This window comes from Phytophthora sojae (assembly GCF_000149755.1).
Source record: "Phytophthora sojae unplaced genomic scaffold PHYSOscaffold_3, whole genome shotgun sequence".
In the NCBI taxonomy this organism is placed as follows: domain Eukaryota; phylum Oomycota; class Peronosporomycetes; order Peronosporales; family Peronosporaceae; genus Phytophthora; species Phytophthora sojae.
The window spans coordinates 7544232-7570446 of NW_009258117.1; the positions used below are offsets into that span (position 1 = coordinate 7544232).

General features: G+C 56.8%; 12 protein-coding genes across 12 annotated transcripts; 6 read left to right on the top strand and 6 right to left on the bottom strand.

Moving 5' to 3' along the window:
- Positions 1-21: 21 nt before the first annotated feature.
- PHYSODRAFT_247490 (hypothetical protein) lies at positions 22-869 on the bottom strand (the record flags this gene model as incomplete). Its single annotated transcript, XM_009526142.1, has 2 exons — positions 22-618; positions 723-869. Coding segments are annotated over 2 exons (744 nt in total), but the record flags the coding sequence as incomplete, so codon positions are not given.
- Positions 870-1422: 553 nt separating this feature from the next.
- Positions 1423-2472, top strand: PHYSODRAFT_488468 (hypothetical protein; the record flags this gene model as incomplete). Its single annotated transcript, XM_009526143.1, has 3 exons — positions 1423-1687; positions 1764-1838; positions 1916-2472. The coding sequence occupies 3 exons, from the start codon at positions 1423-1425 to the stop codon at positions 2470-2472; spliced, it is 897 nt and encodes a 298-aa protein (XP_009524438.1).
- An 86-nt stretch (positions 2473-2558) lies between these two features.
- Positions 2559-3285, bottom strand: PHYSODRAFT_492492 (hypothetical protein; the record flags this gene model as incomplete). The annotated part of the gene is made up of 4 exons (XM_009526144.1): positions 2559-2609; positions 2697-2817; positions 2895-3127; positions 3217-3285. The coding sequence occupies 4 exons, from the start codon at positions 3283-3285 to the stop codon at positions 2559-2561; spliced, it is 474 nt and encodes a 157-aa protein (XP_009524439.1).
- Positions 3286-3517: 232 nt separating this feature from the next.
- Positions 3518-5564, bottom strand: PHYSODRAFT_557632 (hypothetical protein; the record flags this gene model as incomplete). The annotated part of the gene is made up of 1 exon (XM_009526145.1): positions 3518-5564. One exon carries the CDS (start codon positions 5562-5564, stop codon positions 3702-3704), a length of 1863 nt encoding a protein of 620 aa, XP_009524440.1. The 3' UTR covers positions 3518-3701.
- Positions 5565-9223: 3659 nt separating this feature from the next.
- Positions 9224-11128, top strand: PHYSODRAFT_490853 (hypothetical protein; the record flags this gene model as incomplete). Its single annotated transcript, XM_009526146.1, has 2 exons — positions 9224-10152; positions 10396-11128. 2 exons carry the CDS (start codon positions 9224-9226, stop codon positions 11126-11128), a joined length of 1662 nt encoding a protein of 553 aa, XP_009524441.1.
- A 169-nt stretch (positions 11129-11297) lies between these two features.
- PHYSODRAFT_313791 (hypothetical protein) lies at positions 11298-12240 on the bottom strand (the record flags this gene model as incomplete). The annotated part of the gene is made up of 5 exons (XM_009526147.1): positions 11298-11450; positions 11516-11690; positions 11761-11912; positions 11978-12053; positions 12122-12240. 5 exons carry the CDS (start codon positions 12238-12240, stop codon positions 11298-11300), a joined length of 675 nt encoding a protein of 224 aa, XP_009524442.1.
- A 285-nt stretch (positions 12241-12525) lies between these two features.
- PHYSODRAFT_557638 (hypothetical protein) lies at positions 12526-13523 on the bottom strand (the record flags this gene model as incomplete). Its single annotated transcript, XM_009526148.1, has 5 exons — positions 12526-12701; positions 12768-12942; positions 13029-13180; positions 13273-13348; positions 13423-13523. 5 exons carry the CDS (start codon positions 13521-13523, stop codon positions 12552-12554), a joined length of 654 nt encoding a protein of 217 aa, XP_009524443.1. The 3' UTR covers positions 12526-12551.
- A 114-nt stretch (positions 13524-13637) lies between these two features.
- PHYSODRAFT_313793 (hypothetical protein) lies at positions 13638-14437 on the top strand (the record flags this gene model as incomplete). The annotated part of the gene is made up of 4 exons (XM_009526149.1): positions 13638-13686; positions 13769-13994; positions 14073-14166; positions 14243-14437. The coding sequence occupies 4 exons, from the start codon at positions 13638-13640 to the stop codon at positions 14435-14437; spliced, it is 564 nt and encodes a 187-aa protein (XP_009524444.1).
- A 357-nt stretch (positions 14438-14794) lies between these two features.
- Positions 14795-19351, top strand: PHYSODRAFT_489603 (hypothetical protein; the record flags this gene model as incomplete). Its single annotated transcript, XM_009526150.1, has 3 exons — positions 14795-15823; positions 15899-16726; positions 16820-19351. The coding sequence occupies 3 exons, from the start codon at positions 14795-14797 to the stop codon at positions 19349-19351; spliced, it is 4389 nt and encodes a 1462-aa protein (XP_009524445.1).
- Positions 19352-19430: 79 nt separating this feature from the next.
- Positions 19431-21470, bottom strand: PHYSODRAFT_329641 (hypothetical protein; the record flags this gene model as incomplete). The annotated part of the gene is made up of 8 exons (XM_009526151.1): positions 19431-19487; positions 19575-19845; positions 19918-20080; positions 20143-20542; positions 20620-20751; positions 20843-21069; positions 21144-21229; positions 21343-21470. The coding sequence occupies 8 exons, from the start codon at positions 21468-21470 to the stop codon at positions 19431-19433; spliced, it is 1464 nt and encodes a 487-aa protein (XP_009524446.1).
- A 214-nt stretch (positions 21471-21684) lies between these two features.
- Positions 21685-24806, top strand: PHYSODRAFT_350797 (hypothetical protein; the record flags this gene model as incomplete). The annotated part of the gene is made up of 9 exons (XM_009526152.1): positions 21685-21814; positions 21903-21954; positions 22033-22148; positions 22315-23809; positions 23888-23956; positions 24029-24176; positions 24250-24334; positions 24406-24514; positions 24579-24806. The coding sequence occupies exons 1-9, from the start codon at positions 21795-21797 to the stop codon at positions 24804-24806; spliced, it is 2322 nt and encodes a 773-aa protein (XP_009524447.1). The 5' UTR covers positions 21685-21794.
- Positions 24807-25259: 453 nt separating this feature from the next.
- Positions 25260-26000, top strand: PHYSODRAFT_385567 (hypothetical protein; the record flags this gene model as incomplete). The annotated part of the gene is made up of 1 exon (XM_009526153.1): positions 25260-26000. A coding segment is annotated over one exon (741 nt), but the record flags the coding sequence as incomplete, so codon positions are not given.
- Positions 26001-26215: the final 215 nt, after the last annotated feature.

Here is a 26215-nt window from a genome sequence, read left to right on the forward strand (position 1 = left end):
TCCGGCAGCGCCCATGGCGACGGCACCGCCCGTGCCCATTCCACGACGCCCGCGGTAGTCGTCGCGGTAGCCGCCATGGCCGTAGCCTGGCTGAACGTACGTGGGCTGCGCGTAGCCGCCCTGAGCATACACCGGTTGAGCGTAGGTCCCAGGAGCGCAGCCCTGCTGGACGTAGCCGCCCTGGGCGTACACAGGCTGCTGGGCGTAGGCCACGCCAGCTTGCGCTTGAGCCGGGTACTCGTCACGGCGTTGCTGCATGCGGCGCTTGCGGATGGCCGCGAAGATGCCGCCGCCGATCAAGGCGCCGACGGCGAAGACGCCGAGGCCGATCCAGATCCAGTACGTCGGCCGGTCGCTCTTGTGGCTGCAGGTGCACTCGTAGTTGGAGTCGGACGAGCACACGTCACCGGAAGGGCAGCAGCACGCGCGGCGCGTGTTGGACGAGTCCAGCCACGAGTTGCAGAACTGGCCGGCCGCGCCGTTGTAGGCCTCGGAGCAGTCGCCCGTGTCGCGGCAGATCTCGCACTGCGTCTTGGACGAGGAAGACGACGACGAGTTGGAGGACGTGGACGTGCTCGAGTTGGCGAAGATGGAGGCGGACGTCGAGCCGCTCGACGACTGCGCGGACGCGACGGCGGCGACCACCGCCAGCAGCAGCAGCAGCAGCGGCGCTCTGCTCACAGCACTGCGACGCATGCCAACCTCGGCGAAGTGTGCAGTACCGTCGAAGTCTTGGAATGAGAAAAGTGCGGTATGGAGGTACCGGTACAGAGCGACCTACACTGGGTATACCGCCGAATGAAAATCCAGCGTGGTGCAGCAATGCTGGTGTAGATGGACATGGCCACCATGACCCCATCAATGTCCATCTACTCGGCGGCAAGCATGAAGCTCAGCCGCAGGTGAGCAGGTTGCCATTATGGCCAACCAAGGCCGAGCCGAAGGTGCCGAAAATACCAAGCATCCCACGAGCAGGGTCATGAGCGAGCGAAATGCAGCCCGGGTTCTGCTGCTCCCTCGGATAAGTACGACCCCAACGAGCAGCTCGTTTGGAGTGAACTGATAGGCTAAAATGGCTCAGCTTTGTGGCAGCATCACACTCAACAGAGGTGCCCCATAATACTGATACGGGTTTGGCCGTCAGCTACAGTAACTACAGAAGCCGATGATACCCCCATCAGCATGAACAACTGCTCTGAGTGCAAGTTAGGCACAATTTTTTTAAGTAAATTTATTATTATCCAATTAATGTGTGGAGCTTTGATTCGCGCTCCCCCCTTTAAATCGATTTCATGTGAGCAGCTACAGATCAGCGAGCGCGCTCATGAGGTTTTAGCTGCTCGTGCTCAGCAGTGCTCCCGCTCAGCTCGTGGGATGCTTGGAAAATACTGAACCCTGTCATTTCCGATCGTGACGCACAACATGGCGATCGCTTGGGGTCGGCGCGCGCTGACGGCGCTGGTGGGGATCCCGACGGCGCTGCGGCTGCTGAGCTCGGACGTGGGCATGCTGTGCCTCGCCACGACGCTGTGCTGCCTGTCGCTGGTGGAGTTCACCGCCACCATCTGCCCGCAGATCGTGCCGCAGCCCAAGGCGCGGGTGGAGAAGCATTTGCATCACGTGCTGCTGGTTGCGTCGGGTGCGCTGCTGTGTGGGGGCGCGTGGACGGGAAGCAAGCTCGTACACGGTGAGGGAACTACGGTGGACGTTGTTGTTGCCAGGGCTGTCTGATGTCATGTCTTGCGTCGTTGACGTCTCTGCAGACGCGCTGAGTCTCGTTGCGACGCTGGTGATCGTCATCTTCCACATTGCGACCACCAAGAAGATGGACCAGACAGGTACAACGTCAGTGATGAATGGACAAAAACCACTGCTCTTGTTGGCTCTGACACATTGGTGTTTTCCGTTGTTGCAGCGCTGATCAGGCTCCTGCTGGATCTGCTCGCGCTGCTGTACATCGTGAACGGCTTCAGCCACGCCGTGCTGCTGCGGTACAGCTCCGGCAAGTATGGACTCGGGCTGCAGATCCTCGGACTGTGCTGCGCGTGGGTCTGCGATAGCGGTGCTCTTGTCGCGGGCTCCTTCATGGGCCACGCTAAGCTTGCGCCGGTTGTCAGTCCAGGCAAGACCCTCGTGGGGGCTATTGCTGGCGTCATTTCGAGCGTCGCCACGGTTCTGGTGCTGTTTGCGCTCCCACGACTTGCTGCTGAGCTGCCGGTCGTTGGTCAGTGGTCGCACGAGCTGCTGCCCCCGCAGGAGGTGGTGTCCGTCACGCATCAGATGGTGCTCGGTGTGGTGCTCGGAGTCTTGTGCATCGCTGGCGACCTGGTTGAGTCCTACGTGAAGCGCGTCGCCGGAGTGAAAGACTCGGGAGCTTTCTTCCCTGGCCACGGCGGCTGCCTCGACCGCATGGACAGCTTTCTGTTTGTCGCGCCGTGCTTGTACTTCTACAGCCAGTTCGCTCTGCCCTGACCGGCGTGAACTCCTAGAATTAGAGACGCCTTCATCAATAGAGACTTGAAACCATTACAGTAGCGTCGCTTCTTGCGATTTTGTGATTACAAGGTGGCGTCTACAGCTTCCTCCACAATCGTCTCGATGGGAGCTTTCTTCGCCTTGCTCTTGCTGGTCTTTTTAGTCGCTGGTTTTGACGGTTCGATCGTCTGCGTTGCCTCTGCAGCCTCCGCTGCCGCCACCTGCGCCGGGTCGTTGATGTCTATCGTGTTCACTGTCCTGGCCTTGGCATTCCTCCGTAGGAACTTCTGCCGGTCCTTCCTTGACCCGCCCAGCTTGCTCGAGTACTGACGAATGCGGTCCCTGTAATGCGGAGCCATTTCACACACTCAATAAGTAAAGAAATAGCCCTGCACACTAGAAAAACGCTGCAGACGTACGTGATGACGCCCGTGTCGGACTCGCTGAGCTTGAAGGACGTCCTGCGCATGGCCATACTGAGCTCTGTGACTTTCCCATCGCCGACACCGTGCAGCGCGTCCAGCTTCGCGGCGGCTTCGGCCTGCTGGCGGGCGATGTCGTCGTATATGCACTTCTCCTTCTGCTTGGTGCGCCAGTAGTAGATCCCCACGCAGACGAGCAGCAGGATGGACAGGTTCGACCCGAAGGCGGACTGCGCAGCGAGCAAAGGAACAACGAGTCAGCCACAACCAGCCCTACACTATATAGCACCGCGGCGTATGGCTCGTATCGTCGACGCACCTTGACCATGCCCTTGGCGATCATGCCGAACACGAAGAGCAGCAGCAGGTACTGCGTCCGGAGCTCCATGTTGGCCTTGCCACGTCGTTTCTTGCACTGTTGTCTGTCGAACTTTAGCGAACAAAACACGACGTACCCAAATATTGGTACGGTGTCAGCAGCTGGAACAAGTTGAAGCGAGTGTTGTTTCCTTCAATTTGCCAGAACGTGCATGTGTCGCTGTGGACGTCTTCAGCACCACTTTCACTAAAGCTATCGATTTCGGTCTGGAAAGCTGCTCCACCAGCACCGCAATTCGAATCGAATCATTTCAACAACGTGCATTAGTAAGTTAAAAGCTCCACGATATTCCATCTACCAAGGAGAGCGCGCCTTATATACATACATGCCGGGAGGGCGGGTGATGCCGCTCCTCCCAGCGAACTTGGCGGAGATCTCTGGCGCTACAGGTTTTTGGATACTCCAGCGAGTCGGCTCGTCCCCGATCACGGCTCGTCGAAGCCCAGGAACTCCCACACCAGGTGCATCACATTCTCGTCTAGCGGCTCGCCCAGCGAAAACCTCTCGAACACGCGCAACACCGCTAGCCGCTCGAAGAGGTAGTTCTCGTGCCAGGTCGCGCAGTCGCCCGTGAACTCGAAGTCGCCGAGCTCCGGGGGGAACTCGTTGCCGTACTCGATCGCCAAGTGCTCCAGATGTACGTTGTACTGCAGAGCCTCCAGCAGGGCGCGCGTGCCGATGGCGTCGATGTCGTTGAAGAGCAAGCTCAAGTCCGTGAGCCAGGAGCCCATCGGAGACTGACTGTCGCTGATCAGCAGCATGGCGAGGTCGAACGCGCCACGGAACCCGAGCATGTTCGAGTCCAGGTTGAGACTCCGGATGCGACACCGACCCTTCTTGTACGCCTCCAGCAGCGGTGTGATGTTCGTCAGCTGGCAGTCGGCCAGGTTCAGCGTCGTTAAATAGGGCGAGAAGTAGATTATCCGGTGCAGGATCTCCGTGGCCGGGATGCCGAACTGGTCAGGGCTGCCGATGCGGTTCTCGCTGATGTTGATGTCCTCCAGTCGGTCGCTGATGCCCGTCATCTGGAAGAAGAGCGTGATCAGCGGCACCACCATGCCCTCCGCGTCGGGGGCCTCGATCATGTTCCAGAACGACACTGAGCGCATGAGCGTCGCCGGCGAGCAGATCCGAGGCGACATGCCGATCTCCGTCATCTCAACAGCGCTCTGACGCGGCACCCAGCCGAGTCCGAAACCAGGAATAACAACGCACAGCCACTTGCGCAGAATGCAGAACACCTCCAGCAGCTCCTTCTCGACGAGCATGTCGCTGTACACTTCGTGCTGCGACAGCTTGGACGTCGGCAGCGGACGCACCGTGGTGCCCTTCTTGATGAGGGCGAAGACACGGCGGTGCGGGATGCCCTTGAGCAGCGCGCGCTTGACGTCCTCGCGCAGGATCTTGTCGCGGTTGCTCTTGCTGTATCGCTGCAGCGCCGCGGCATACTCGGGGATGAGCAGCACCAGCGCCGGGTGGCCTCCCGACATGATGCCTTCGACGAGTCGGATGTCCTTCATGCGCATCATGTTGCGCGACAGGTCGAGCTTTTCAATGCGCGCAGTCGAGTTCGGGTGGAACAGGCCGAACACGAGCCAGCCCCAGCAGAGGTGCAGGTCCTCCTCCTTCACCTGCGCGGGGTCCATGAGCTCCTGCAAGTCGATGTTCTGTAGTGTGTTCGAGTAGTGCATCGCCGAGCCGATGCTCGCGAAGAAGGTGTTGTCCATGGGGCACTCGCGCACGGCGATCTCCTTCATGAGTCCGCGCTGCTCCTCGGGCAGCTCGGCGGCCATCGAGTTGTACTTGATCACGGGGTGCACGGCGAAGATGGCCGTGCAGAAGCGGCGGAAGGCCACGCGGTGCTGGTGGATGAACTCGGCGTCCAGCGTGTCAATGAGGTGGATCTGCCGCACGTGCGCCATCTTGTCGCCGATGAGGCGCGCGAGCGAGTTGAGCTGCAGCTCGCTCATCTGGAAGTGGCGCAGCGTCAGGAACTCGATCACCTTGCCCACCTGTGTGCCCTGATACACGTAGCGGCGCACCTCCTGCTCCTGGATGGTGCGCAGCAGGTGCTTGAGGTCCACGAAGTCGTGCGCGAGCTCGAAGCTCAGGCCGTGGTGCTCGCCGCGGTGGTACTCGCATCGCACGAAGTAGTCCTCGTCGCACGAGCAGAACGGGAGCGGCTCGGGCTCGCTCTCCGTCTCCGAGTAGGTGCCCACCGAGTCGTGCTGGTACTTGCGCCCCGAGCCGGCGGGGGAGCCGAAGTACGCTGTCTTGCCGCCCACCATGTCGAGGTGCGGCAGCTGCTGCTGGTAGCGGAACGGAGAGGCCGCGGCTGGCTGGGAGAAAGGCATCCAGCGGCGAGCTCCGGCGAGAACGTGGGGGCGAAAATCCAAATGACCGCCGCCAAAGTCGCCTGGCGAGGTCTGCGCGCGCGCGTCTCTGTGGTCGCCCACTTCAATTGGCGCTGCACGCAGGGGTTTCGTAGTAACGGGGAAAATGGTGGGATTATATTGTAGTGATAATGAAAACATAATAGAATATAGTAACATACTGTATTGCACTTTTTAATGTGAACTGACATTGATATAGGAATGCGTATTAATATTTCCGCAGCGTTACTCTCCTTCGCGTAGCAGGCATGGAAATATCTTGTTTTGAATGATAAGCGTACGTGATTGTTTTCTTAGTCGGTTTGCGCGTGGGTTTCGTTTACAAACCTCATAGGATGATTAAAGGTTGTGCGGCCAAATTGAGTTAGCCCGGCGCAGAGTTAACGGCCGGACAAGCAATTTTCGTATCCCCCACAAAAGTTCGGGACGGCGTACGAAATATCCCGTTGGTGCCAAGTCCAGTAACTCGTGTAGGTTTTGAGTAATCCGTACAACTCATCTTGTATGTTGTGTCGAGTAACCTATCGAGTAACCTACGAAGTAGCCGGTGTAGGCACCTACAAGTATTGGGAAACCCGAACAAGTCAGTCTGGCATGGCTTTCATCTAGTTATGAAATCCCAGCAGCTTGGTCGGCTCTCGCACAGGAAATTGCACTTGCATTCTTACCATACACTTTAGAAGCGGCCGCTCTTCGTCCTTGTCGCCACCGTACAATGGTAGCCTAACCTACCATGTGAGGATATTATTTTGGCCAGCTTTATTAATAGTGAAGTAATATCGAGTCATAAATCATAATGATATATTATCGATATGACTCTCTCGAAATCATTGCTATTAATAGCGCTATATTAATTAAAATATTAATATGTTTTACCGCTACTACGAATCCCTGGCTGCACGAGCACGCGCAAGGCCGTGCTGCATTTCTTCATCAACATGCAGGTGATTGGCTGTCGGCGATATGTCCAGTTGTTACTGGCGGCGCGGTTCCCTCTTTGAGGGCATTCCGACGGGCGACGGGATCCGCAAGTACATTGCGGCGCTACGCGGCGTAGCTTACGCCTGCCAGCGGCAGCGTGTTCACGAAGAGATAGGTGCATGTACGGCCAACGCGCGAGGCGAAGTGCAGCGTGCCGAGTCGATGCCATCGAGAGCGAGTGGTTCGTCAACATCTTGGCCGGGGGATGCAGTAACTGTACATTCAGGTCCTGCATTGCAGGACGATGCAAGTGCACTTATCCTGCCTCGCTAGGGTCGGCAACAGCTCCATCAGTGAGCACTGGGCCCCTTCAGCAAACATGCATTGGACACCGCTGCTGGCCGGATTTCGGTGGCCAAAAGTACCTCATCGCCGGAGTCAAAGCCCTCAATGAGAGCCCCACAATTGCGATTCACTGCAATGCTTGACGAGCATTAGTGCCACGTCCGCTGCGGGCTAAATGTATTGCATCATGCGTGCGTCTCACCTATCATAAGTTGATGTTGCCAGCGCCGCAGCGTGGCAGCCGAGCAATCGGCTGGCAGTGCCTGCCTGGCACCGCGGAGCAGCCAGACAGGCAGGTATCTGTATCGGAGACTCGGATTCGGAGCCCATAGCGAGCGTCGCCTCGATGGTACCGAGCAACTTGTACCGTTAACGTTACGCGTACTTTGGCACTGCGAAAGGTACCGGTATCTGTACTCACATTTTGTCATTTTGCGTGTCTCTGGCACATCAACTTCGGCTAAGTGCGACTGTCACTTCGGCGATATCTTCAGCGGATCGCCGACATACACTTCGCGTCGGCAGGGCACCTGGCAGGGTCGCTCGACGGCGCGAACGAATGCCTCGCTGCAGTATCGTGCACCAATTTCAAATGTCCTGCCAGCCTTCACTGTTGCAGACTGCCAGGCACACCCGGACGTTGCGATCCAAAGTCGGGTCATAACTTCGGACTCCGTCTGCAATTTTCATCGCGATGGTCGTTTGTGCATGCTCCCGTTTGACCAAATCGACGGAGGTCTCTGCCTGTGCCCCAAAGTGTCGTCACCAGCAAGCCAGCAACTCCATTGCAATCGCTTCCAAAGCGATATCGAACCGCACGGGACAGCGCGCGGTCTTCACTCCAACAGGGCTGAAGTCCTCGGAGGACTCGACTCCTCCCGGTACCGGACTCGGGCTTGGAGCTCCGAACGTAGTTGAGGAGATTGTCCCAGCCATTGCAGTGCAATGGGCACGATGGGCAGCGGAATCAGGCCGTTTCGAATCGCGTTCGCGACTGCAGCTTGGCAGAGGCGGAGAGCAGGCGGCGCTGCCACTGGCATTGCAGCCCACGCGCCGAGCTTCGGCAGTGCTGCGTGGCTGTCGTCCACGGTGGTGCGGGCCCTTCGGGGTCACTTCATGAAATGTACCAGTGAAAGCTGCAGGCGACCCGCCACTTGCGGGCCGCAAGTGTATATCGCCCGAGGGTGGCCCCTAGCCCATTGCGGTGATGGGTAGACATCGCGTTGACAAAGTTGAGGCGGGCTTGGGAATCTCCAAGCAGCCTTGCTTCGCTATTGACGCTACATAGCTATTGTCGACAAGACATCAATGGCTTGAGCTCGCGTGGATGACTGCTGTGAGTCGAATGGCGGCAGGAGAAAGCTGGCGAACCCATTGTCGCCGATCGAGACCTTTTCGCAGATAAGTGTCATGTTGTCGGCGCGCTGAAGTTCAGCCTGAGCCAGTGCCTGCGGTATCAAACTACATGTACCAGCAAGCGGAGCTATACTGGCTTTCTTGAATTGCAATGACAAACGGTTCCGCGCGCAGGTTTGATGCCGCGGGGGTTGCCATTTTTCACAACTATTTTTGTTTTCAGTTAGGGGAAATGACCGGTTTTCGCTGTCAGCCCAATAATTGTGGGCCAAGTTGCATTGATCGTCCTTCGCGAAGGCATCTTCATCATCGCGCCATTGTTCGATCAATCGATCCAAACGGCATCGTCACCACGAACACAAACGCCAGGCATTCCATGCTTGTACGAAGACTTGCATTCATTGTACTGTGTAGAATTTCATAGCTGGGGGTTGGAACACGTATTTCGAGAATAGCTAAACATAAGAAAACGAATGAGTCCGCTCCAGATACGTTAACCTTTTTTTGTGCAACAAATGTGATAATGAGTACTGGTATTCTTTATTGAGTTGTCTTCCACTGTTAGGATCTGTGTAGGGCTCGTTCTTCTACCAGTAAAGTCAGCGTACGTTCTTTTTAGGAAATTCCGGCAGCTCGAGTTTCCTAAGACGAAAGAAGACGATCTAAAGAGCGCCCCACGCAGTATTGAAAATCAATGTAAAACAGCGAAATCAGCTTATGGGGAAATGCCGCCGAATCATCAGCGTACCACCAAAATATGATCCCCAAATTGGTACTGTACAAGATCTTCAGGTGAATAAGTAGCAAGAACTATATGTTGTTACCTGTTGTATATGCATATGTACGGTGTCAACCAGAGGCTCAATACATAGCTCCCTGCGCTTATGGTTGTTCGTCGAAAATCAGGGCGGAACCCGCGGCCGCGCTTGCTGATGGTGTTGCAGTTGAAGCACCGCTCCGTCTACTGTGCCCAGTTAATTCGGACCGGATCAGGTATTTTGGCCTCGAAAAGATCGGTTGGTTTTTCCAGTGCGGCTGTTGCTCTCATTCTTCAAGCTGGGCAGAGAGCACCCAGAGTTCAGTCACCTGCCGATCGATCGTCCGCCCCAGCGCCACCGCCGTGGCTCCAAGTCGAAGCCGAACGCCCCGAGCCAGGTGTTTGCCTTCATCTTTGCGCGCACCGGTTTCGCCCAATCGTCCCTTCTCGTTCTCCTCTCCAGCTGACTCGCCTCGAGCCTCGAGCCCCGCCACAGTTCCGCCTGCCGCGCCGCCGAGAGGAAGAGCGAGCGACCCCGCAGCGACTGAGCAGCACCATTGGCCAGGCCTTCTTCTGTCTGCAGACGCGGCCGCAGCCCGTGGCCCCGTTCGCGAGCGCAGGCGTCCTAAGTTTTCACGCGCCCGGCGCGCCCGAGGACGTGCGAGAGCGCCTCGCGCGCCTGCTGAGCCTGTCCGCCGCCATGATGACCGACCCGGACGCGCCGCTGGAGAGCCTCCGCCAGCGCGAGGAGAGCTCCAGCGACGGCGACGCCGCCGAGACCGCCGACGAGGACGCGCAGCAGCTCACGGTGCAGTCGCTGCCTTACGTCAAGTGCCGCGAGAGCGTGAGCGCCGTGTTCAGCTTCGACTCGGCGGCGCGCCGCCGCATCTCGCTGGCGTCCAACGCGACGTCCGACACGGCCAACTCGTCGCCCGAGCACGCCGACAAGTTCCCCACGTCGCTGTCGTACTCGGTGCCGTCCACGACGCTCGTGACCAACACGCCGCGCGGCCGCCCCGCCGTGGACGTCATCGCCACCTACATGAACACGTGCGACCAGCGCACGGTGAAATCGGAGCTGATGCGCGCCCACGCGCACTTTGCGTCTCCGCGAGGTACGGAACAGCCTACTTGAATTCTTGCTGCCTGCTGCTGGGGTTGAAGTTGAAGGACTTTGTGTGGCAGACGATTGAACTGACTGGTGTGATTTGGTGTCTTGTCGTTGGGACGTATGTGTTGTGTCGTGGCTGTTGTTGCTGCTGCTGCTGCTGCTACTCTCGGTGGTGGAGAAGGTGGTGGCCCGCCGTCGCGCATCCGATCGTCTTCTATTATGAGTAAGGAGGGCAGCGCCGAGTGGGGCTGGTTCGCCGACATCGACTCGAGCAGCGAGAGCTGGGGAGGCGACGGCTCCGTCCACTCATTGCGACGCCGGCTAAGCGCCGACTTGGGCCTCATCGACGTCGGCAACGTGCACGTTCTGGGCGATGAACAGACCAACACACGCATCACGGCGGCGCACAAGACGTTTACCATCGTCACGGAAGGCAACAGCAAGGTGGTCTCCGCTACGGTCTCCATCCCCAAGTTCCGCATCGTGCAGTCGCGCTCGGGCGCCGACCGCCACGCGCAGTATTTAATTACCCTCATGCTCGGCAAGGAGCTGTACGCCGACTGGCGCCGGTACTCGGAGTTCGGCGAGCTGGTGAAGACGCTGGACGAAAAGCGCTACTCGCGGACACAAGACGCCTGGGCAGGCATCGAGACGCGCTGGTTCAACCGGCTAGAGCCGTCGTACCTGCACCAGAAGTGCATCACCCTCGAGAACTTCATGCGCGAGCTCATGTACGAGTCGAACGAGCCGACGGTGCTGATCAACTTCCTCGGCGGCTACCTGGGCAAGGTGAACGCGCGGCCAACGGACCCCGTGGCTTACCGCCCAGCTGCTCAGCTCCCGAAGGAGCTTCGTCCACCGCAGCCGCGCCACGAGCGAGAGCTGTTCGAGAAGATGTGGGCCGAGAACTTTAAGCGGTCACACGTCGACTACTCGACCAGCTTGGCGCCGACGCAAACGGCCAGCTAGAAGGATGAGATCGGTGAAGGAGCAGAGGAGGGGTACAGGCTTTTCACCTGGTGCCCGCTATTTGATTATTCGTTTAGGAGGTTGCGCGGCCCATGCGCTCTAACTTTTTCTAATGGGACTTTGACATGAAAACCCTCTGGATCGGCGGTTAGAAGCTGTTGAGTTGCAGCTACAGGAACTTGCTTGAGAAGGTGGCAGCAGCCTCTGAGTAGCAGAGCTCGTGCTGGTAGACGATGAGATCGGGGATGTGAGAGACGTCGCGCAGGTAAAAGAGCTGAGCAAGACGAGACTGGGCAACGAGCGGGAACAACCACGGAGACACCTGCAGAGAATCCTTGAGGGTTACTACGCCTTGTCTGGAGGTTAATCGAGCTCATCAGGACGTACCGTCGACACCAGCAAGTGCCAGGTGAAGCCCACAATCGCTCCGACCAGGGCTCCTACGGCCACTTGGTCCTTGGTGTGGTAGCCCAGTCGCACGCGGGAGTAGCAGGTCAGCGCTGCCAGCACGACACAGCCGACGATGGCGACGCACTGCTCGAGGTACCGGTGCGAGTTCAACCTGCAACGTTGCCGTTCGTCAGTTCAGTTTCCCGGTGATACACACGATTGTCGACACCGGCGTGGCGTACCTCGAGTACGTGTAGGCAACGGAGTACGAGGCGAAGAACGAGATGAACTGCGAGTGCGCCGAGGGCATTCCAGAGCCGCTCATACGCGCGCCGTCGGGCCGCTGCTGGTTGATGGTCTTCTTGAGGACCTTGTTGATCACTTCACTCACCACCTGCCACCACCCGTTCCAAGCGTGAGTCTAGGCGAAGGTTGGTCAAGGAGATTGAGTTGGCGTACCTGGCCCAGGAACATGCTCACACTGTCCAAGTCACGCTGGAAAATGACGAGCGTCACGTGCATGAGCGTCACGAACCTACAGAGGCCATTCGAGTTAGCAATAATGTATGCCTGGGAGATCGAGCTTAGTCCTGCTGATCGTACACTGGAGAGAGCGTGAAGAGCGCCATGATGACGCCGAACCGGTCGGTCGGGTCGTACACGACCCATGTGAGCTCGAAGGCCTTCAGCGCCTTGCCCTTGGTCTGCACTGGCTTGGTCATGGCGTCGTCCGGTGGTCGTCGGGAGTGGTGCGTGGCGCCACGTTTTGATTCAGTACCGGTATCCTTCGGGATTTGCGTTGGCGACGACGCTGCATGTTGCTCGGCTTGTTGTCGCCATGGCACTCTTGTTGTTCACTGCGGGGTCAAAGGGGGCAAATGAATAGGTACATGTAGGTACTTGTACCGTTCATTGTCAACTTTGAGTTGCTAGATCGCTACCATCGGAGATGTAAGAATTCAGTTCTACTGTATTTAGCGAGCACGAGGCTGAATTTGATGTTTTATCGTGCGTGCGAAGGAGCTCCCTGCAGCTACTGAGACTTCTTCTTAGGAGAAGCAGCAGCCTTGTTGCAGGTTTCGTGTTGGTAGACCGTCAGGTCGGGAATGTGCGAGACATCACGCACGTAAAAAAACTTGGCGAGGCGCGACTCGGCCACCACCGGGAACAGCCACGGAGAGACCTAATCAGATAGAACAGCAGAGCGTGAGTCGATGAAGCGTCCGAAACTATCTAAATTTCAACTTACCAAGGCGACGAAAATGTACCAAGCCACACCAGTGAGCACACCGACACCGGCACCGACAAGCACTTGGTCGGTGGAGTGGTAGTTCAGGTGGATACGCGAGTAGCACGTCAAGACGGAGATGGCTACAACGCTGAGGATAGTGAACCACTGCTCCAGTCGTCGGCGCAAGTTGATCCTGATTCACACGAAGCATCAAGAGCCAACACCAGTTACGTCCCCTGTCGCACTCACCACAGTCGATAGGCCACAGCTAAAACCCACCTCTTCCACGTGTAGATCACCGTGTAGGCTGCAAAGAATCCCATGAACTGGGAGTGCGCGGACGGCATGCCCGGTCCGGCCATGTACGCGCCCTCCGGTCGCGGTTGGTTGATGAGCTTCTTCAGCACCTTGTTGAACACGACGCTGATCAACTGTCCAATGCGCAACACCAGTCACCACCGCATTCAGCTATCCATCCTCACCAGTGCAATAGACTGCAACACAACTGCATAGTATTATTTACCTGCCCCACGAGCATGCTGATGCTGTCCAGGTCCCGCTGCGAGGTCACGACGGTGAGGTACACAATCACCAAAAAGCTGCAGCAATTGATCGCAGTGTCAGCACGAAAGCTCTGCCGCCAATACAGTCGCCAATACTGCAGCCCACGCACATGGGGGACAGCGTGAAGAGCGCTAGCGTGGCGCCCAGCGGGTCCGTCGGGTCGTACACGACCCACGTGAGCTCGAACTCCTGCACGGTCTTAGCCTCCATCCTCAGCGCCACGTCACACTATGAGTCCCAACAGGACACAATAAAGCTCTAACATGACACTATATAGAGGGGACTTAGTGACACATGGGTACATTTGCTGCATTTGCTGGAGCCATGAGTGCGCAGGCCACGAGGCTCGAGAGCCTCTTCCTGCTCGTGCGAGGTCTGTAGCGGTCGCTAGAGTGAGCGGGCTGCGGCATCAGCTGCGCGTGTGTCTCCTCTATCTAACGGTGCATTTATTTCAGATGGAAGCAGCGCGCAGATCCGCGAGAACGCGGCGGAGAAGTTGGGCGAGGTGGCCGTGCGCTCCTCCGAGGCCTGCGCCTCCATCCTGCAGCAGCTGCGGCCGCTCATCGTAGACAAAGAGTGGGATATCCGCGTGGCCGCCTCCAAGTGCCTCGACGTGGTGGCGCGCTCCCTGCGTCACGAGCGCGAGAACGTCGCGGATCTCTTCGCGTTGGTCTCTCGTACGTGTGGCTGGCTGACTGTGGCTCTCACTACCTCTTGCTGGGACTGACAGTGTTGTTGTGTGTGGGCTGCAGTTGGCAGTCTGGAGGCGTCTTGTACGGCGCTGAACCTGCAGACGGTGGACATCAACGCTGTGGTGCGCGAAGGAGCGCCGCTGCTGCGCAGTGGAGGAGAGGTGGGTGCCCTGAGGCGGCTGGATGGAGTCTTGAGGGGCGCGTAAATTGACAAGTGTGTGATACTTGTGCTAGTAGGAGTACCAGTATGCCACCAACTTGACGGAGGAGGAGCGACGTATTCATGCCGTGAAGCAGCGACGTCTGCTGTTGAGACGACTTAGTGGGGCTGGAGGACCCATTTGGAAGACCCGAGAGGACTCGCTCACGAAGCAACTGCTGCCTCGACTCAACCAAGATCGTATGTGCGGCGGGGCTGCTAGACTACGGTGAGCGTTTTAATGATGCTGACTATTGTGCGGGTGTGGCTTCATTGTTGCAGATGCAAAGGAAATCGCCGATGATATCGAGGCGAGTGAAACACAGCCGAGCGTCGCTAGCGAACCTGATGCAACGGAGAACCGAAAGCAAGCAAGCGAGATGCTGGCTATCCCAACGAGATCGAAGCGTCGTCCTGCTAACGACACGGATGGGCCGGGGAGTGATGAGAAGAGGGTGAAAGTGGATCACACCGACGAATCCGAGGACGTCGTCATGGAACAAAGGGGTTCAGCCACAAGAGCGGACGAAGCTGAGACGCAGACTAAAGCTTCGATCGTGGCAAGCCTGGTCTCTGATCTGTTCGAGAGTATGTTTGATTCCAAGTGGGAGGTTCGCCACGGCGCAGTTTTGTCGCTGCGTCAGATTCTACTGTCTGTGCAATTCACCGCTGCTGTTGAAGCTGCTCGGCCAACTGAAGACGTGAGTGCACAGCGGAGTTTCGTGGACAAGTGGCTGGAAGAGTGTTTGATCAGGTGCATTTGCGTTCTCGCTCTGGATCAATTTGTGGATTATTCGGCGGACGGGTCGGTGTCGCCCGTCCGAGAGGTTTGCGCGCAAGTCTTTGGCATTTTGCTTGGAAGCCTCTCGAGTGAGGAGACGCTGGTCGGGTATTTGCAAGTGGTGCGCACGTTGTTCAGTGGTTCGACATGGCAGGCTTGTCACGGTGGCCTTCTGGGGCTGAAGTATCTTGTGCGAGCCCATAGCAACCACGCCAAGGTTCTCGTTCCTCGCTTCTACGACGATATCGTGACTGCCTTTTCTCAATCCGATTCGGAGGAAGACGTGCTAGTTCTGGCTGCAGAAATGTTTAAAGATTTTGCGCCATACTTGGATCGAGTTGAGGATACAGGGATCAAGAAAGCTGCTCAACTGCTCTGGGGGTCTCTAAAGCTGCACGAAAAAGCTGGTCTAGTGAGTGCAAGCATCGTTGAAGCATTAAGCGCCTGGTATAACCACGCCCCCGTGGCAACCGTTTTGCAAAATGACAGTGAAGTCAGTCGTTCACTGTGGCAAAATCTGTCGTACACAGTCCCGATGTTGCATCACCATTCGTCGTCAGTTCGAGCATCCAGTGGAATTTGCGTCGCAGCCATCTTTTCAGGGGAGGTTTCGTGTTTCAGTTCGAGCTCGGTCGACTTTGCTCGAGTTTTTCTGCCACATTTGCTGCTTCAGCTGCTGCTGGAAAAGGACGAATCGGTCCAGCAAAGTCTGCTTGCTGCGTGGAAGAAAGTGGTGAGCAGCCTGTCGGAGGGTGAGATGCTGATGTCTATCATTGCAGAGCCACTGCTAAGATGGACGAAGCTCTTGTGGTCGACAGACGACATTAATTATCTAAACGTTGACATGTCTACCTCCGAAGGCTCGGTATCGGATACATCGGTGTGCAATTCAGCACACCGGATCGCTCGAGAGAATATGTCTTCGCGTGTGGCGTTCGCGGAAGCGATTGGCTTTGTTTTGGCTCACGTTCCTCTCTCCGGTGCGTGCATGACTGATCTAGTGAAGCTGTTCCGAGATGGCATGAGTAGTAGCTCAGGTGCGCGACAGTGTGGGATTTTGCTAGCGTTGTCGAAGTGGAGTTGCTTTGAAAAGCAGTTGGCACAGGAAAAATTGGACACACAGTCACAACGAGTCCAGCATCTCTTGGATTCGATGGGGCCCACACTGAGCTCGTTCGCGGGGAACCAGTGGATAACGCTTCACCCTGACGCAGTGAGCGACGGAAGGCCGGTCTTCTACAGTGAACAACTTGGATCACTAAAACGCGTGAAGCAGATGGAAGCTCGAATCGTCGAGATATTATCCGCCGTGGGTATCTCGGTACAACCCGCGGGGCGACCCGATTCAGCTTCATCAGCAGACATCTCACGACAGATCGCTGAGCACGTTGCTCTTTTCCCGTACGACCAGTTGCAAAACCGCCCGAAAGAATACGAATCCGCCCACTTCAAACGACAAGATCTCTTCCTTGTGGACGAGCTCGTTCAGCAAAGTTTTTCTCGCTTTTATCATCGGATACAAGGACTCGGGAGCAGTGCTTTCTGTGAGCTACTGCCGATTCCCAAAAAGAGTGGATTTCTAGTTAAGGCGTTGATGAACTCGATCAAGGAAGAAGAGGAGCAAGTGTTTCGCACTATTTCGTCCCAAACAATCGCGAACTTTGTGGTGGACCAGGCACACGTTCAAAAGAAATGTGTATCGAAGATTATCTCAAACCTGTGCAACAGTGCTGGGGCCTTGGTAGGTCTCCCGGGTGATCCTTTCGATGACATTCTTGGCAGCAGCAGCTCACCTGACAAGGAGAGTGATTCAATTACCCCGGAAGTTCTCAAGAAGACCAAAGTTCGAGTAGCTGGAGCAGAGGCGACTCTGCGCCAACTATGTAAGCGCGCTGGTGGATCTCTTTTCGAAACATGCAGTGCATTGGAGGACAATATTTCCAAGGCGTGGAACGAGCCAAATGCCGACGTGTTGACTATTCAACGAAGCATGCACCTGATCGTGTTGATGATGTCCCATGTTGAGAGTGGGGCGATGCCAACCTGCTTGTCGTGGTTTGACCAACTTGCGCAATTGATTCAACGACCTTATGATAACCATCGGACGCGGCGGATTGTGGCGCATGCTGTCGCTACCATTTGCAAGTACGCGCAAGGAGAGCACCGCGAGAGTGCTATGCTTGTTGTGTATAACTCGATTTTTGTAGCGTTTACACGGACTGGTAGCGTCGACGCAACAGAAGTACTCGAAGGTGCTGTGATGGTACTCGATCGGATCGTCCACAGCCTTGGATCCGACCTGATGCCGTATGTTCCTAGTATGGTTCATTACGCGATGAAGACTATGAGCTCCCAGTTCAAACTTGTCCGCACTCTCGCTGCTGGGGCTTTTGCGGACCTGGTGCCGCTGATACCACTTCAAATGGACCTGGAGCTTCATGACTCTAACAAGCTTCTCCCAGACGCGCTGAGAACGATTGTGAGCCAGAACGCAGTTTCTCGTACCTTCCTTGAGAGCTTCACGGAAGGGAAAGCTATTCAGCACGTCGACGTTAAATCTTGGCTGGCTCCAGATATCTCTATCCGTGTGTACCAACAGCACGGCGTCGATTGGTTGTGCTTCATGGCTAACAACAATCTCCACGGAATTCTTGCTGATGATATGGGCCTCGGAAAGACACTGCAGTCGCTTTCTGCGATGGCTGCAACGCTCTCGATGTCCTCCTCTATCCTCGAAGAAGGCCGTGCGTGTCTTATTGTATGCCCGCCGATCATAGTTCACCACTGGATCCAGGAGGCCAAGAAATACCTGCCAGGGTTCTTTGAATCTATCATCGACTACTCGTTGCCAGCTAGCGAGCGAAAGGCTCTGAATCGCAAGGGGGGTCTGCCAATATTGGATCACGGGCCGACATTGATCGTGACAACGTACGCGATCTTGCGTACAGATATCGAGTTCTTAAGCGGTATCGACTACTCTTTTGTGGTGCTGGACGAAGCACACCTAATCCGGAACCCTTCGACTGCTCTGTTTCGTGCCGTGCTCGAACTTCGTGCAGTTCACCGAGTTGCGTTGAGTGGAACACCGCTGCAGAATAACGTCACCGACCTGTGGGCGCTGTTCGAGTTCCTGATGCCAGGTTATTTGGGCGAGTTTGTGGATTTCCGGCGTGAGTTTGTTCTTCCGATCACCAAGTCAAAGGAGCGGAATGCCACAACAAAGCAGAAGGAGCTAGCGGCAATCGCTATCGCTCAACTGCATCAAAAAGTCCTGCCGTTTATTCTACGACGAACGAAAGACCAGGTGCTGGAGGAACTTCCTCCAAAAATCATCTCGAATGTGCTGCTGCCGCTGTCGTCACTGCAGAAGCGTCTCTACTCTCTGGCGTCGTCAGCTGAGACAGAAGCAACGGCGTCCTCGCGTTCGACTAACGCCAAGAAACCCGATACGAAGCCGTTGACGAACGTGCTGACAAACCTCCAACTTTTGCGCAAGATTTGTGTCCACCCCGCGCTTGTTGCCGACAACGCAGTTACTCGAGGTCTCAATTCGAAGGAGATGAAGGCTCTTGGCGACTGGAAGAGCTCTGGAAAGATGACGGGCTTGCGCGATCTCTTGGTTGAATGCTGCGATGTTGCAGCGTGGGATCAGGGCAGCCGCGAGGGCTCTGGTGCTGACGCTGATAACCTCGACGAGACCAACCTGTCTCCTCATCGGTGTCTGGTATTCGCGCACCTGCAGAGAACACTTGACCTCACCGAGCAAATGTTGCGAGACGCTTTACCTGGAGTTACCTATCGGCGCCTTGATGGCCAAACGCCTCACGCCAAGCGCGCAGATATTGTGCAGCACTTCAATGCTGATCCATCCATTGACGTTCTGCTGCTGACGACGTCAGTGGGCGGCCTAGGGCTCACTCTCACTGGCGCTGATACGGTAATCTTCATCGAGCACTCGTGGAACCCCTTTGTCGATCTGCAGGCCATGGATCGTGCGCATCGCATTGGGCAGAAGAGAACTGTGCGTGTGTTCCGGTTGATCATGGAGGAGTCACTGGAGGAGCACATTCTGAATCTCCAGGAGTTCAAGGAACAAGTTGCAGCTACGGTGGTAAGGAAGAGTGACGCGCAGACGAGTATGAACACCAACACGAAAGGTGTCCTCAACTTGTTGCAGGCGTCGTCGTCTGCCGTGGCTGCTAAGGAGCTCCGAGCGTCAGTTGCTGCGAAGAAAGCAGGCGACAGCGACGATAATATCGCGGCAGCACTTCCCCAGGGAGCCCAAGAGTTGTTGAACCAGATTGGAGACCTATGGGATGAGTCCCAGTACGATTCGTTAGCATTTCCCGAGTCCACCAATGAATAAATGACACGATAGCTCTACAGAACCTCTCTATGTATTGGATTGGAAAAAAATCTCTATCGTTGACCATGGTCGCGTTTGCTTACTGGGCATCAATCAGGCTTTCGACGTCAAGCTGGATGATATCAGCGTCGCAGCCCTACAACAAGCAACAACAGGTCAGAGATGAACGGTGAGTAATGCAGACAGGACCCACGAATTACACAGGCGCATCTACGATACATACCAGAATCGATGCAACGTTGGGGTTGGTGCGACCACGATCGCCGTGCACAAACTCCTTCACGTACGTTCCAGCAGACGTTGTGAGACGCAGCAACATGTAGTGCTTGTTCAGCACTTCGCACTTGGCTGCGTGGATAATTTTCGGGCGCGTCATCAACGTTCGACGGTGCAGCACACGAATGGGAGTTTGCTGCTGAATGGTGAGGTCTTGAATTGCATCGATCTTTGCAACTAACTCCGGCGTCAACACTCCTTCCGACCACACAACGCAGCTAATATCAAACGAGACACAAGTTTTAGTCCAGAATGATAGTTAGCTGCAAAAGCAACAAGGATAGCCGTACCAATACGTCTTCTTCTTCGAATCAGCCCCAGTTTGAAGCCCGGCGAAATAGTCCTTGGTGGACCTCTTGACCTTGACAATTTCGACAGCGCCATTGTTGGCGTCGTTTACAGCCTTCTCGATCTGGTCGTACTCGGACTGGTCCAGATACGCTTTCTCGGCATCTGCGTAGGAATAACCGGTTAGCTTCGAGTCCATGGATTGTGGACAGAATGTTGCTGCTTACCCAGAATCTCCAAGATGAACGGTCTTCCATTTCCGAGCATACGCACGTCAACATCTTCACGACCAGCCGTGTGGAACTTGTAGCCTGATCCGCGGAAGAATGGCAGCGCGATATCACCGATGCACTCCTCCACCGACGACTCACCCATTCGCTCGCCGTCCAGAACCCATGGCGTCTGGCTTAGTCCACGCTGAAACTTGAGGTATCGCCCCTGCATGTACACGGAGTCGCGCTCGAACGTGGCCACAGCGTGGGGTTCAGTAGTAAGACGAGCCGGTGGACTCTTGATCGTGTCGGGCATGGACGACCCCAGCGCTGCCAGGGCTCGGGACACTGCGCCGAAACCATCGAAGACCGGCGGCGGACCACGACCGCGCTTTCGCGTGTTTTCTAGCTGTTTCTGTAAGAAGAAACCACGCATGCGAGTGTTAGCTCAAAGATAGCGACTGCCAATACACTGCTCCCTTCTCACTGTACCTTGATTGCCGGGATCTGGCGCACTTCATCAGCGGATTCGTCGTGCTTCACGTCGATCAGCACGGAAAACTCGCTCCCATTCGCGCACTCGGCATTCTTGAGCATTTTCGAGATGGAAGGTGCAAGGAAGGACTGTCCAATTTACCAACAGCAATGAATCCAGGTGAGTATAATGATATCACCAACGCGCCACCAGTACCAATACACCACACGGCCTCCGCACCTTGAGCACATCTTTCATGTCAAAGGGCATTTTGCGCGGGAAGTTCTCCACGTCGGAGCGCAGGAACTGCAGCAGCGAGTACTCGCGCAGCATCACGACGCTCGGCAGCTTGATGTTGAGCGAGAAGGCCTTGACGTCGTAGTCGGCCTTGTCCGCCAGCTGCTGCACGTCGGCCAAGATCTTCTCGTGGAACGTGCCATTCAGCACACCCACGCAGCACGTGCAGCCTAAAAAAATGCAGATCCTGAGGGTTAGCGCATTGCAGCCAACGCCTTCCAGTTCATTGACACAATAAACGCACCCGAGACCTCCTGCGGCTCGAAGCCCAGCACGCCGCTCTCCTTGACGAACTCATGCACAGCGTCCACCAGCTTCTCCTCCGAGCAGCTGCAGCGCGCCAAGAGCCACAAAATGTAACACAGCAGAAGGTAACGTAAATAAGTCGGAGCCACATTAATTCCTTGATGACATCCATCCGCTAGCCGCTGCAGTAAACGCACGCGTAGATGTCCGAGTCGTCGATGTCAGCGAAGCGCAGGCAGCAGCGCACGCAGACGCCCAGCTCGCGCGCGCGCTGCAGGCCCTCGGTGGACAGCGCGCCGGTCCTCAGCGCACTCGAGAGCTCCATAGTGTGGGCTCCAGTCAAAATGTCAACGTGTGTTTTTGATGTCCTTCGGGATTGATGCCGCGCAGCGATTAGCCAAAAATTGTCAAGTTTTCGGCGAATCGTTGAGGTGGTGCCGCGCGTTTTGCACCAATCGCCGCGTGGCGCGCCCCGTTTTCGCCGCGCATACAAAGCTCGACATGTCGGGGTCCCGGCTCTCTTGCTCGATTACAGTCGGACGATCGGACGTGGTGGCGTCGTCAAGCAGCCGAAGCAGCCGAAGGGGGGAAAGAGCGCCCAGTTGCCCACACGCCCCGCCGCGCACAGAGAGAAGCGAGAGAGACAGCCATGCCCAGCGTCTGCCCCAAGTGCGCGCTCCCTCCCTTGAGCTGAGCGTGTGCCTGGCCGACTGACTGACGCGTGGATTATGTGTGATATGACACTTGCTGGAACTAGATGCGGGGAGTTTGTGGAGGCGGACGCGTGCGCCAAGTGCGGCGAGAAGGCGGTGCGTCGCAATGAGGAGAGGGGGCTGCAGGAGTCTAGACGTGAGGCTAACGCTGTGGTGTGGTGTGCGCGCGATCAGGTGACGACCCAGGAGAACCCGTGGAGGGCGGCGTCTAAAGTGCCCGGAGGCGACAACATGAGCCTCCCGGCGGTGCCCACGGCCTTCACTGCGGCGGCGCGCATCAAGATGATGGGGTGCGTGTTGTCTATAGGCTACCATGTAGGCTTGCAGCATGCAGTCCACGCTGCTGCTGCTGCTGCTTGTTGCTGCGGACCTTCAGTCACTGACGTTGGTACCTCTCGTCGTGCGGTCGCGTGGCCGTCGCGCGTTGTCTGGTGTTTCTTATCGTGTCCTGAGCAGGGTGCAGCCCGTGCCGGAGCCCGCGCGCAAGGAGCAGGCGGTGGCGCGCTTCAACTTCGTGCCGCAGGACCCGAGCACGCAGCTCGCGCTCGTCAAGGGCGACGAGGTGGACGTGGTGCGCAAGGACAGCGACGGCTGGTGGTTCGTCATCAAGGACGGCGAGAAGGGCCTCGTCCCCGGCTCGTACCTGCACATTGAGAACCCCATCATCCCCGTCACGGACGCGGCGATCCTGGCGGCGCGCGAGGCCTCCAATCAGCGATTCCAGGAGCTCCAGAAGACCTCCGGAGGCGCTGCACAGGGAGCGGAAGCAGGCGTGGAGTACCAGTCGCCGTTGGGCCTCGAAGCGCTCGCGATTGCGGACTCGTGCGCACCTAAGCCGCCCAATGGACCGGCGCGAGCGGACGCCAAGTCTGGAGGCACCGAATTCAAGCCAGGCGAGGTGCGCAAGCTGCGCAAGTGCTACGCCTGCAAGGAGACCATTCTGGGCCGCACGAAAGTGTGCAAGGACCAGATCTTCCACGAAATTTGCTTGTTGTGCAAGGGTTGCCGTGGGTCGATTGAGGAGGACGAGGACTTCACGCTCATCAAGAAGAAGGCGTACCACGCGGACTGCGCGAAGGATGTCAACCACTGCATTGTGTGCGACAAGGAAATTCTGGGCCGAGTGTACCGGGCTGGTGACGGCGCGTTCCACAAGCTGTGCATGATCTGCTCCGTTTGCAACAAACAGTCGAAGGAAGCTGGAGCGAAGTTGGAAAACGATCTCCTCGTTTGCGGCGAGTGCGTTGCAGAGAAGGAGAGGAAAGAGAGGGAGGAGAGAGAAGCTGCTCTGGAACGCGAGCGGGTCGCTGCCAAGGCGAAGGCGGAGAAGGAGGCAGCTCTTGCTGCGGCTCGGGCGCTGGAGGAGAAGAAGGAGCGAGAAGCGAAGGCTGCCGAGGAGGCGGCTCGTGCGAAGGCAAAGGCGGAGGCCGAGGCTGCTGCGGCCGCGCGTGCTCAGGCGGAGAGAGAGGCAGCAGAGGCGGAAGCGCTGCAAAGAGCTGCCTCGGCAGCAGTCGCGAATGGCCACGGACGGTCCGGAATGGACAGCGTTCGCTCCAGCACGTCAAACCTGGACGAGTTTGATTTAGAGGCCACACCTATCGATATGGGCGGTCAGAATGGACGAATCTCTGAAGTGTCCGACCTCGACTCGATTCTTAGCGACGGCGAATATTCTGGATACATGGGCACCGGCCAAAGGGAGTCGCTGCGGTTGTCGGAGGTCCTTGACTTGGAATCTTACGGTGATGACCGTTTGTCTGATCTAAGCGGCATCTCGGAAGGAACTGCCGCTGAACGAGCTAGAGCGCGCCGTTCAACTATCGAAAGAACGGTGAATGAAAACGAGGAGACCTTCTCGGAAGATGAGGACGACCGCGAGCTGTGCGGCGGTTGCGGCCAAGTTCTGGAAGGAGAAGCCGTTGGCGCGCTCAACCAGTACTTCCACTACGAGGTATGCGCGTGTGAACGGGAAGCATGGTGTGTGCAGTGTCTAACGAAAACTCGTGTATGCTTTGCTTGTCTACAACAGTGCTTCAAATGCAGCCACTGCACCCGTGTCATTGCGGAAGATGATGGTTACGCGGAGAAAGACAACCAGGTATGGTGTACGCTGCGGTTTTCCATTACTAACCTTGTCTGATTAACTGAATCCTTTATCGTCTGGCGTTAGGCATTTCACCAAGGATGTTACCAGGCTCGATTCGGCAAGAAATGCCATCGATGCGACAAGGTTCTTAAAGGAAAAGTGGTCAAGGCCCTCGACCACCTATACCACCCGGACTGCTTCGTTTGCTATCAGTGCAGCTCTTCCCTTCAGGGTACGTCTCAAAATTGCACCAGATTCAATATGCGCTTCCTTATACTAACACACGAGTATTTGCGCTCGTCCAGCAGAGAGTTTCTTCGAACACGACGGCCAGGCTGTTTGCGCGAAGTGCAAACACGAAGCAATCGCGGTGGATGAACCCGGCTTCCCGTGAGTAAAGCACATAGCTTTACTAGTAGAAGCTGCATATACTGACTGGTTTACACATTGCTGTTCCACAGAGAGAACATGACTCCGGTGTCCAAGGGCATTGCTGGCTATCGGTTCGACGCCCAGGATGACACACAATTGACTATTTATCCGGGCGACGAAGTCGCTATTCTTCAGAAGGTACGTCAACTTCAAAGAAAACCTTATGCCTTGAGTTTGGTTACTAACTGCTTTTGCGCTACAGGATGATGATGGCTGGTGGCTGGTGGAATTGAGGAACCAGCGTGGTTACGTACCAGGCTCGTATTTGATTGAGCGGCCCATCGAAGAACCGAAGCCGCAGCCGAAGAAGAAAATGAGTGCGTTCAAGAGTAAGCCCAAGCGCACGCCGGGACTTTGCAGCTCGTGCTCGACGCAAAATCCGGCGGAGGCGCGCTTCTGCCGAAGCTGCGGCAACAATCTGATGGCCTAACTGCAGTGCGGGGATATAACGAGAAAGGTTCAAGAGGCAGTTTGTTTAGAGGAAAAAAAATACGCGGACAGGGGAGACACAAACTGACCCGGCCTTATGAGCCGTGCAACGCGGTGGTGGCATTAGAACTTGGTGTCTTGCTCTTTGCAGCGCGAGTGTACAAGAAGAAATTGTCTCCCCGTCCCCTGTTCTCATCAATGTAGGTGTTTTGCGCTAAGGAAGTTCAACTGGCACTTCAGCGTCCCAATTCTGCGGGGTTTTGTCGTACCACATGCAGCCAACACCCTCTTGTTTGTTGAGCCCTCCTCCCCACTAGAGCATTTTCCTTCAAGTTAGCAGACGAGTTGGTAATCCATGTGGAGCAGAGTGCTGACCCAACCGACTGCAGCTCTGCCTGCTACCGTGCTTGCAGGTAGTTCGCGTGGACTGCGGTCTCGTCGGATCATCCACGTGTGGGATCGGGTGCAGCCGTCGTTCTGGTATCCCATGGCGTCGTTGGAGCAGTCGCTCATGGACATGGAGGTGATGACTCGCCGGGTGTTCTCGCCTCGCTTCCCGCCGTTCGCAGCGTTCTCGCCCAGCACGATGCCGGAGCTGCACTGCGACGACGACGAGTTCTTCAAGGACCTGCCTATCGGGAAGCCTCAAGATGGGACGAAGCATGGATTGGAGACTGCAACGGCCTCAGATCTAGCTGGCGACGCGCCTGAGAAGGCGGGGACAGAAGCTGCGCTCGACAAGAAGGAGCCCTCGGCCGGCGCGGAAGGCACAGTGCCGCACCCTTCCTACACGTCGTACTCGTACAGCTGCTCGACGGTGCTGGACCACGGAGGCCACCGCATCGGCACTGTTCGTCGCCGCTACGAGGACTCGACGGGGCGCCTGAAGGCGACGCACGAGCGCGAGATCGACGGCAAGAAGCTCAAGCAGATGTGGCTGCGGTCCAACACGCAGGACGAGGGCGGCCACGAGACGATCTGCTCGAGCGGCAGCCCCGAGGAGTTCGAGAGGGAGTGGCTGGAGACGCCCTTCGGCCGCGCGGAGGACGAGGAACAGACCAAGTGGCTGGAGGACCGGGAGCGCAGCGTGTACGAGGCCTTCGGCATCGAGTACAAGCCGGACGAGCCCACGGAGACGCTGCAGCCTGGCCAGGTTCCGGAGCCCGCGACGCCGGAGGAGCGCAAGGTGGTGGAAGAAGGCGGACAGGAGCGCAAGGAGACAATCGAGAAGATGTCGAAGCGGCAGGAGGAGGAGACGACGCCCCCGCAGTTCACCTCGTAAGAGGCTTCATGGCAGCAAGAAAAGGAGAGACGAGGTAGCTAGCTGTGCGTGCATGTTGAAGTGAAAGCAAACATATCATGTGGTGTGGACCACTCGAAAACGTACTTAAGAGTGCAGCGCTGCTTCAG